Source organism: Sapajus apella, unplaced genomic scaffold (genome assembly GCF_009761245.1).
Source record: "Sapajus apella isolate SASKATOON/1434 unplaced genomic scaffold, GSC_monkey_1.0 scaffold14, whole genome shotgun sequence".
In the NCBI taxonomy this organism is placed as follows: domain Eukaryota; kingdom Metazoa; phylum Chordata; class Mammalia; order Primates; family Cebidae; genus Sapajus; species Sapajus apella.
This window is the reverse complement of record NW_022436954.1, coordinates 4,589,188-4,600,154: the sequence shown is the minus strand read 5'-3', so window position 1 is coordinate 4,600,154 and position 10,967 is coordinate 4,589,188. Positions and strand designations below refer to the sequence as shown.

Sequence of the window (10,967 nt, the reverse complement as noted above, 5' to 3'; positions counted from 1 at the left end):
ATTAAGCCCCAAAATTACAAAAATTAGCTGGGCATGGTGGCAGGCACCTGTAATCCCTGCTACTTTGAGAGGCTGAGGCAGGAGAAAATCGCTTGAACCTGGGAGGCAGAGGTTGCACTGAGCCGAGATCATGCCAGTGCACTCCATCTCAAAAAAATAATAATAAATATATTTGACATTGGGGCTGCCCAATAATTAAAAAAACTGTAACAAACATTTAATGGTGAAATATTGAACTTATTCTAAAGTGAGAAACAAGAGTGTCTGCTACCTGCAATCCACATTATATAGTAGTCTCACCCATACAGAGAGGCAAGAAAAGAGGGACAAAAATTTAAAAAGGTGGCTGGGCTCAGTGGCTCACACCTGTAATCCCAGCACTTTGTGAGGCCAAGGTGAGAGGGTGACTTGAGCGCAGGAGTTCAAGATCAGCCTCGGCAACATGGTGAAACCTCATCTCTACAAAAAAAATACAAAAATTAGCTGGGCGTGGTGGCGCATGCTTCTAGTCTCAGCTACTCAGGAGGCTGAGGTGGAAGGACTGATTGAGCCCAGGAGGCAGAGGCTGCAGAGAGCCATGATCACGCCAGTGCACTTCAGCCTTGGTGACAGAGTGAGACCCCATCACAATAAAAAAGTTTTTGGGTTGGCCAGGCGTGGTGGCTCATGCCTGTAATCCAAGGACTTTGGAGGCCAAGGCGGGTGGATCACCTGAGGTTGGGAGTTCAAGACCAGCCTGACCAACATAGTGAAACCCCATCTTTAATTAGCAAAAAAAAAAAGTTTTTGGTTTGTTGAACACAAGTTTTGTTTCTTCTGGTTTCTTTTTGTTTTGAGGCAGTCTCCCTCTGTCACCCAGGCTGGAGTGTGGTGGCATGATCTAGGCTCACTTTAACCTCTGCCAGCTGGGCTCAAGCGATTCTCCTGCCTCAGCCTCCCAAGCAGCTGGGATTACAGGCATGCATCACCACGGCTGGCTAATTTTTGTACTTTTAGTAGAGATGGGGTTTTGCCATGTTGGCCAGGCTGGTCTTGAACTCCTGACCTCAGGTGATCTGCCTGCCTCAGCCTCTCAAAGTGCTGGGATTACACACGTGAGCCACCATGCCTGGCCTGGACACAGATTTTGTTTTTTTTTTGAGACAGAGTCTTGCTCTGTCACTCAGGCTGGAGTGCAGCCGCATGATCACAGCTCACTGCAGTCTTGACCTGCAGAGCTCAAGCCATCCTCCCACCTCAGCCCACCACCATCCCCCACACTACAGACACACCACCACACAAGGCTTTTTTTTTTTTTTTTTAAAGACACAGGGTCTCGGCCAGGGGTGGTGGCTCACACCTATAATCCCAGCACTTCGGGAGGCTGAGGCGGGTGGATCACGAGGTCAAGAAATCGAGACCATCCTGGTCAACATGGTGAAACCCCGTCTCTACTAAAAATACAAAAAAAATTAGCTGGGCATGGTGGCATGCACCTGTAGTCCCAGCTACTCGGGAGGCTGAGGCAGGAGAATTGCTTGAACCCAGGAGGTGGTGGTTTTGGTGAGCCGAGACTGCACCATTGCACTCCAGCCTGGGTAAGAAGAGCGAAACTCCGACTCAAAAAAAAGACACAGGGTCTCACTATGTTGTCCAAGCTTGTCTCAAGGGATCCTCCCACCTCAGCCTCCCAAATTGTGGGATTACAGGTATGAGCCACAGTGCCCTACCCCACTAATTTTGTATTTTCTGTAGAGACAAGGTCTGGCTCAGTTGCCCAGGCTCACAGTCTGTTTTCATAGTGCATGTATAATAGCATAAAATACTTAAGAATCAATCCAATCTAAAAAGGCATGATCTTTATGGGAAAAGGTATGCAACTTTATTGAAAACACTGAGTAGGGAAATAAACCATGCTTATGAACTGGAAAATTCAATTTTACATTGATGCTGATTTTATCCAGATTGATCTACAGATTCAACCGGGTTCCATTCTCTATCTGAAGGGGTTTCTTGGGGGAATTTGACAAGCTGATTCTCAAGGTTACATGGAAGAGCAAGGGCCAACACTAGACTGCTTAGGAGATGATTTTCAAAGGGTACACGGCAGAAAAAATGGCCAGTGGAACCAAATAGAAAAATTAATTATGGTATTCTCAACAGATCACTATGCAGCAGGGGAAAAGGAATGCCATCCAGCTACACACAGTAATCTGGATACATCCCAGGAACATACTCAAAAGGAAAGACAAACTGTAAAACAATAAACTCAGCATGATTTCATTCATAAATTTGAAAACATGCAAAGCCAATACAAACACAAAAAAACTATAAAGCAAAGCAAGGGAATGACTGAAACAGGACAGTGTCTCCCCCACAGGGAGGGGCATCAGCAGGAACTTCAAAGGAAATGGTAACTTTCTCAAATGCAACAGGGGATGTTGTTTCTCTTATTAATTTTATAAACGTGTTTTTTAGCTCCTCACTAATTAAAAAAAAAAAAAAAAACGCCAGGTGCAGTGGCTCACGTCTGTAATCCCAGCACTTTGGGAGGCCAAGGTGGGCAGACCACCTGAGGTCAGGAGGTCAAGACCTGTCTGGCCAACAGGGTGAAACCCCAACTCTACAAAAATACAAAAATTAGCAGGACATGATGGCAGGTGTCTGTAATCCCAGCTACTCAGGAGACTAGGGCAGGAGAATCACTTGAACCTGGGAGGCAAAGGTAGCAGTGAGCCGAAATCAGGCCATTGCATTCAAGCCTGGGCAAAGGAGCAAGACTCAGTCTTAAAAAAAAAAAGTGGGGGTGGGAGGCTAGGGGAGGGGTAGTGGTGGGGGGTGGATAGGGGAGGGACGGCATTAGGAGAAATACCTAATGTAGATGACAGGGTGATGGATGCAGAAAACCATCATGGCATGTGTATACCTATGTAACAAACCTGCACGTTCTGCACATGTACCCCAGAACTTAAAGTATAATAAAAAATAAAATACAGCTGCTAGAATTAAAAAAAAAAAATGTAAATAAGATATTGTGGAGGGCAAGGGATGAAACGGGACAAGGTGAGCCTGCTAATGCGTATGTACAGCCCCAAGTGCCAAGCACACCAAGTTCCTACTGTCATTAAAAAATAGTAACAGAGCATGCCTTTTAGAAAAACAACCAGCCAAGCAGCTAAAATCTTTGTGGGCACGGGCAGAGCTTGGCAGAAGGGTGGGTTTCTTTGAAGGTTCTTGGGGACCCCCCCGGCAGTATCTGTGGACTTTCACTTAACCCCATTTTTCAGTCCAACACCTCACCCTCCCCTTCTCAGGACCCCTAAGACCCGCAGCTTCTCTGGTTCCATTTATCCTTCAAATAATCCTCATGTCACACCACCCCACCCAGAGGGGTAGCTGCTGGCTGCATGGCATAGGTAGGTGTGGGGGGATGTGGGAGAGCGGCACCCACTTATCATTACACTGACTTCCCACCAGTCCCCACTGTTGGCTGAAGCCACACCTCACCCCTCATGGTTCTGGTGGAGTTCTTGAGCTTCTCTGGGGCTCTCACAGGTAATTCCACTTGCCTCTTGGCCCCTCCTTTTGGGAACACATAATTTCAACTCTTAATTTTCCATCCACTTTCGATCTTTGAAAATGTCAGCCAGGCGGCTGGGCGTGGTGGCTCACGCCTGTAATCCCAACACTTTGGGAAGCCAAGGCAGGCAGATCATGAGGTCGGGAGTTGGAGACCATCCTGGCCAACATGGTGAAACCCCATCTCTACTAAAATAAAAAAAAATTAGCCAGGTGTGGTGGCGCGCGCCTGTAGTCCCAGCTACTCAGGAGGCTGAGGCAAGGGAATTGCTTGAACCTGGGAGGTGGAGGTTGCAGTGAGCTGAGATCGCACCACTGTACTCCAGCCTAGCAACAGAGCAAGACTCCATCTTAAAAAAAAGAAAAAAGGAAATGTCAGCCAGGAGTGGGAGCTCAGGCCTGTAATCCTCGCACTTTGGGAGATGAAGGCTGAGGCGGCGGATCACTTGAGGCCAGGAATTCAAGTTCAGCCTGGCCAACATGGCAAAATCCCATCTCTACTAAAAATACAAAAAAAAAAAATTAGCTCAGTGTGGTGGTGGGTGCCTGTAATCTCAGCTACCCAGGAGGCTGAGGCATGAGAATCGTTTGCACCTGGGAGGTGGAGGTTGCAGTGAGCCGAGATCACGCCACTGCACTCCAGCCTGGGCAAAAGAGTGACAAAAAAAGAAAATGTCAGGCTCTGTGTTCTACTGTCTTCCCTCCTGTTTTCTTTCCCTTGGTATATATTTTTGGTTTTCTTTACTATCAACTTAGAGAGATCCTAAGAGAAAACTGAGATGCACCCATGTGTTTAAGCCTGCTGTGTGGAACTGGCGATCTCTATTCACTCTATTTAGACAGAAACGTGTAACAAGCAGCTCCTGAGGCATCCAGAGAGGTGCAGGCCAAGCCCTCTCAGCACCGCCCTCCACAGGAGCCCAAATAGCCCCAGCCCATTTCTTTACCTTGATTCTTTCCTACTCATTTCCACCGGCTGTGGAAGGGTAAAGGCAAAAGCACAAAGACCTGGGTTCGAATCCTCCTCCATCTGCCACACCATGGTCTTACCACATTGATTCTTAGCGCGTAACTGTTGCCTCATGGACCAGGTTAGCTAAGAGAGGTTCCATGAAACTACTGTTGCAGAAATGCTTCTAACTGTAAAATGCCGAACCTGGGAAAGAACGTTTAGATTCTCATAGCCTGGACCACTAGGACACTGCCTCGGCCTGCTGGTACCCCACCCCCAATTCACCTAGGCCAGGGGAGGAAGAGCCCCAGCCCGAGACCCTCAGGCATTCTGGGGTTTCCAGGCCTGACAGAGGGACCCAGAAACAGTAGCCCCAACAACAAAGTGAGGGGCCAGAAACCATGCAAAGATGGAGGGAGGCCGAGAAGCAAGTCAGTGCTTTATTAATCTGGCAAAGGGGCAGCTAGGCAGCCTAAGCAGCCCCCTGCCAGACCCTCCTCTGCACTCCTCTGCCCAAGTCACAGCCCAAGCCCTGGACCCCTAGGAGTGCAGGCTGGGCAGGGGCAAGGCCAAGGAAGGGGTAGAGTTGTTCAGTGCAGATGTTAAGGTCCAACCCTACTTCCTTCCTAAGTCTGGGGGTGGGGTGGGTCCCCCCCCACCCCTTCCTCCCTGTACAGTTCTGGCTCTTCATGGAGTCAGGAGGCTGTGTGTCCCACATCTGCTGTGGTCTGGAAGGTGATGCCATCCCCAGGCAATGGGGAGGCCAGGAAGGGCCAGAGCCAGACGAGGACCCAGCGGGGCCCCAGGGCTGCCTGCAGGTTATGGCAGGGACCCAGGTCATAGGAGTGCTGGCCCCGAGCCCACTCCCACGTGGTCTGGCCCCGCAGCAGCAGCATTCCATGGAAGAGCAGCCCAGCCCCGCACAGCAGCGCACCCGCCACGCACGTGTCCATCACGAAGGCCAAGGCGAACTGTGCCAGAGACACTCTGCCTGCAAGGAGAGAGCAGAGGTCAGGGAGTAGAACCCAGCTCTTCTTTCACCCGCTCCCCTCCACCACAACACAGGGCTTATTCCTCTGCTAAGCAAACCCTGTGTCTGTGTCGATACTCACTGTCCAGCCGGTGCTGGGTGACAAGAACACACTGGTAAACCAGGCAGGCACAGCCCCTCTGCTTGGGATACAGCTTCATTCCTGCATCACCTACTTGGTGAGCACCTCCTTAGCCCCAGAGGCAGTGCCAGGCACTAGAGGGCGTCTCTGCCCTCAGGGAGCTCACAGACATCAAAGAGGCCATTCTCAGTGGGGTGCAGTGGCTCCCGCCTGTAATTCCAGCACTTTGGGAGGCTGCAACAGGTGGATAACCTGAGGTCAGTTTGAGACCAGCCTGGACAACATGGTGAAACTCTGTCTCTACTAAAAAATACAAAAATTAGGCCGGGCGCAGTGGCTCACACCTGTAATCCCAGCAATTTGGGAGGCCGAGGCGGGTGGATCACGAGGTCAGGATATAGAGACCATCCTGGCCATGGTGAAACCCTGTCTCTACTAAAATACAAAAAATTAGCCGGGTGTGGTGGCACATGCTTGTAGTCCCAGCTACTCGGGGGGCTAAAGCAGGGGAATCGCTGAATCTGGGAGAAGCAGGTTGCAGTAGGCCGAGATTGTGCCACTGCACTCCAGCGTGGTGAAAGAGCAAGACTCCGTCTCAAAAAAAAAAAAAAAAAAATTGCCAGGTGCAGTGGTTCACGCCTGTAATCCCAGCACTTTGGGAAGCTGAGGCGGGCAGATTACCTGAGGTCAGGAGTTTGAGACCAGCCTGACCAACATGGAGAAACCTCTGTCTCTACTAAAAATTCAAAATTATCCAGGCGTGGTAGCACATGCCTGTAATCCCAGCTACTCGGGAGGCTGAGACAGGAGAATCGCTGGAACCCAGGAGGCGGAGGTTGTGGTGAGCTGAGATCGTGCCATTGCACTCCAGCCTGGGCAACAAGAGCGAAACTCCTCTCAAAAAAAAAAATATAAAAATTAGCTGGACGTGGTGGCACATGCCTGTAATCCCAGCTACTTGGGAGGCTGAGGGACTGAGGCAGGAGAACTGCTTGAACCTGAGAGGCAGAGGTTACAGTGAGCCGAGATCGCACCCCTGCACTCCAGCCTGGGCAATGACAGAGCGAGACTCCGTCTCAAAAAAAAAGCCAGGCGAGGTGGCTCACGCCTGTAATCGCAGCACTTTGGGAGGCCAAGGCAGGCAGATCACAAGGTCAAGAGTTCAAGACCAGTTCAGACAAAATGGTGAAACCCCGTCTGTACTAAAAATACAAAGATTAGCTGGGCATGGTGGCGCACATCTGTAATCCCAGTTACTCAGGAGGCTGAGGGGCTGAGGCAGGAGAATTGCTTGAAACCAAGAGGCAGAGGTTGCGGTGAACCAAGATCGCGCCACTACACTCAGCCTGGGTGACAAAGCAAGATTCCATCCCAAAAAAAAAAAAGAGCCCGGCGCGGTGGCTCACGCCTGTAATCCCAGCACTTTGGGAGGCTGAGGCGGGTGGATCACGAGGTCAAGAGATCGAGACCATCCTGGTCAACATGGTGAAACCCCGTCTCTACTAAAATACAAAACATTTGCTGGGCATGGTGGCACGTGCCTGTAATCCCAGCTACTCAGGAGGCTGAGGCAGGAGAATTGCCTGAACCCAGGAGGCGGAGGTTGCGGTGAGCAAGATCGCGCCATTGCACTCCAGCCTGGGCAACAAGAGTGAAACTCTGTCTCAAAAAAAAAAAAAAAAAAAGAGAGAGAGACCATTCTTTGTTACTTAATGTGTGCCACCACAGAAAAGCCAGCATCCTGTGCCATCCTGGCCCACAGTGAGCAACAAGTACCAGCAGAACTAGTAGGGTACAGAAGGCCATGAAATGTTATGCTAAGTTAGAGAAGCCAGGCACCAAAGGTCACATGTTTATCATCCCACTTATGTGAAGCATCTTGAATAGGCAAATCCACAGAGACAGAAAGATGAGTGGTTGCCAGGGGCTGAGGGGATTAGGGTGGAACATGGAGGGACCCTTAATGGGTACGGGGTTTCTTTTTAGGGTGAAAACGTTCTGGAATTAGACAGTGGTGGTTGCACTATGCCAAAAATGGACTAAAAGCCACTGAATCGTATACTTTAAAATAGTTAAAATGATGAATTTCACCTCAATAAAAAGAACCCATGGCAAGGGGTGGGGGTTGGGGGATGCCATGCAAACTTATTAAGAGGGTAGCAGCAGTGGACTTCACCTATTTTTTTCCCTTTTTTTTTCTTCAGTGAGTGAACTAGACTTCATTTATGTTTATAAAATGAGGATAAAACATTCTGTTTGGGCCAGGTGTGGTGGCTCAACACTTGTAATCCCAGCACTTTGGGAGGCTGAGGCAGGCAGATCACCTGAGGTCAGGAGTTCGAGACCAGCCTGGCTGACATGGTGAAACCCCACCTCTACTAAAAATACAAAATTAGCCAGGCATGGTGGTGAGCACCTGTAATCCCAGCTACTTGAGAGGCCAAGGCAGGAGAATCACTTGAAGGCAGGAGGCGGAGGTGGCGGTGAGCCAGGATCGCACCATTGCATTCCAGCCTGGGTAACAAGAGCAAATCTCAAAAAAAAAACATTCTCTTTGAAGGTCCTGAGGCAGGCCAGAGGCAGCTGTGAGACAAGCGGGTGGTCAGTCTGCAGGTCTGCAAGCACAGGGAGAAGCACAGGCTGGACAAGTGGCCCTGCAAGAGGCGTGCAAGGCCCCGAGACCATCAGGTAGGGGTGCAAGGCCCCAAGACTGCGGGCACAGCCAGACCTGCCAAAGTGCAGGTTGACAGGGGAACGGCACCTAGATAGGAGCATGGGGAAATCAGTTATTGGGGATCAGATAAAAGATGACAAAGGGCAACCAGAAAGGAAGGCAGGTGCACCAAGGTCCCAGCCACCGGTGATGCCAAGCAGAGAACACTTCACAGGGCCTGGGGGCCAGCACTGTCATGAGTCTAAAAGGTCTCATAAAGCACCAACTCGAGTGGGTCCTAAACTACATGGAGACAGGTCCCTGGGTGAGTGGCGGTGGCAGAAGTCAGGCTGGAGCAGGCAGGGAATGCTCAGCCATGAGCCTGGGCAAGTCCCTCGGGAAGCTTAGAGCAGGATAAAGGAGAGTTTGTCCAAGGTGGTAAAGCTGGAGGAACCAGCAGAGGCGGCCCAGCCTGCAGGAGAGGCAGACGCCACAGCTCCATGCACGGAGCTGGGCTTGGATAGGATGAGGGGGCACAGAGACTACTCCGAGTGGCTGGGGAGGTTCCACAGATCAAAGTGACAGAGGGAACCATGGAAAGGTCAGGAGGAAGGAATTGGGGCAAGAAAGGCCAAAGCATTCTGGGCGTAGAGAACAAAGAGTAAAAAGGACCAGCAGGGCTTCTACCTGCAGAGGTGTGGGGTAAAGAGAAACATGTGTCGTCCAGAACATGGGATCTCAGGGAGCTTCCTGATCCAAGTCTGCCCTCCATAACTGGGCCTTCTCCTGCCTGTCACTTTCACTGGCTCCCCACTGTCCAGTCAAGTAAAAGACATCTCACACCAGTGCTCAGGACCCCGCCAGCCAGGCCTCCCCTACCAATCTGGCCTTAATTCTCACAATTCCCGCCTACCCTCCAAGCCTTTGTTCCTGCTGCTTCTCTCACTTAGAAATACCCCTAGAATTGGCTCCCACATCCTGCCACGCAGGAACTCCCGCAGGTCTTTCTCCTCTCTCAACAACTCCTGGAATCCTTCCGATTCTCTGACCAGAACACTGCCTTCTCTTAACACACCAGTTTCTGTTCTGCACCCTCGGGGGAATACCAAGCTGCCCTTACTCACCATAATTGACACAGGGGCTGCGTCCCCCCAGGCTAGAAAGCCCATTTCCCACCAGAATGGGCTGTACTCCCCAGCCCAATACTGGGGCCCGGCCTCTCTGCAGAGGCCTCCCAGGCACCCCACCTGTGAGCAGCATGAGCCAGGGAAGCAGGAGGAGGGCAGCCATGTGGAGGGGCGTGTGGGCTCGCAGCAGAGCCGACAGTGCAGGGCCCAGCAGCACAGAGACGTGGAGCAGGACGCCGGCGGCATGAAGCAGCAGGCACAGGAAGGGCCGGTAGTTGCTGAAGCCCACGCAGCGGCCCAGCAGGCGGCAGTGGTGGTCCCGACGTAGGATGCAGACGCGGCAGGCAGAGCAGTGTCCGCTGCGTGGCGGCACCTGGCTTTGGCACTGGTAGCAGTAACTGCAGGAAGGAACCACAGGGTCAGTTCCCCTAGCAGCTCGAGTGTCCCATATCATGCATGGGGCAGCCCCAGAGCCCATCCTGGGGAAGCAGGAACAGTCATTTACCCGCTTAACCTCAATTTCTTTTTTTTTGTTTCATGTTGTTTTCTGTTGAGATGGAGTCTCACTGTATTGCCCAGGCTGGAGTGCAGTGGCGTCATCTCGGCTCACTGCAACCTCCACCTCCCTGGTTCAAGGGATTCTTCTGCCTCAGCCTCCCAAGTAGCTGGGACTACAGGCGCCCGCCACCGTGCCTGGCTAATTTTTTGTATTTTTAGTAGAGACGGGATTTCACCATGTTAGCTAGGATGGTCTCAATCTCCTGACCTCGTGATCCGCCCACCTCAGCCTCCCAAAGTGCTGGGATTACAGGCGTGAGCCACAGTATCCGGCCATAAGCCTCAATTTCTTTACAGGTAAATGCAGGCTAAACAAGATGTCCTAGGCCCTTCTAGTTCTAGCACCCCAGGTCTGAGGCCTCTTCCAGCCCTAACATTCCCCGTCCTGAGACCTCTCTCAAACCACTAACATCCAGCAGTAAATCTCTCCCTTCCACCATGGACGCTCCTTTGCCCAGGTCACTAGGAACTCCCTGGATTACTGCAATAGCCTCTCAACTGATCTCCGATTCCACCTTTGCCCCACCTCATACAGTCTTACCCCAGCAACCAAACTCACCCACCTCTGCTTAAAACCCTCTGTGGAGGCCGGCGCGGTGGCTCAAGCCTGTAATCCCAGCACTTTGGGAGGCCGAGGCAGGTGGATCATGAGGTCAAGAGATCGAGACCATCCTGGTCAACATGGTGAAACCCCGTCTCTACTAAAAATACAAAAAATTAGCTGGGCCGGGCGCGGTGGCTCAAGCCTGTAATCCCAGCACTTTGGGAGGCCGAGGCGGGTGGATCACGAGCTCAAGAGATCGAGACCATCCTGGTCAACATGGTGAAACCCCGTCTCTACTAAAAATACAAAACATTAGCTGGGCATGGTGGCACATGCCTGTAATCCCAGCTACTCAGGAGGCTGAGGCAGGAGAATTGCCTGAACCCGGGAGGCGGAGGTTGCGGTGAGCCGAGATTGCGCCATTGCACTCCAGCCTGGGTAACAAGAGCGAAACTCCGTCTCA

The 10,967-nt window shown here is 51.4% G+C and overlaps 1 protein-coding gene across 1 annotated transcript in view; it reads right to left on the bottom strand.

Annotated features, from left to right (window-relative positions):
- Positions 1-4,920: 4,920 nt before the first annotated feature.
- ZDHHC24 (zinc finger DHHC-type containing 24) overlaps positions 4,921-10,967 on the bottom strand; it is an 8,723-nt gene continuing 2,676 nt past the window's right edge. Inside the window, exons 2-3 of the mRNA XM_032282732.1 lie at positions 9,523-9,800; positions 4,921-5,501 (exon numbers count right to left, since the gene is read on the bottom strand). Coding sequence (XP_032138623.1) covers positions 5,206-5,501; positions 9,523-9,800 — 574 coding nt within the window. The 3' untranslated portion in view covers positions 4,921-5,205. The remainder of the gene's footprint in view (positions 5,502-9,522; positions 9,801-10,967) is intronic.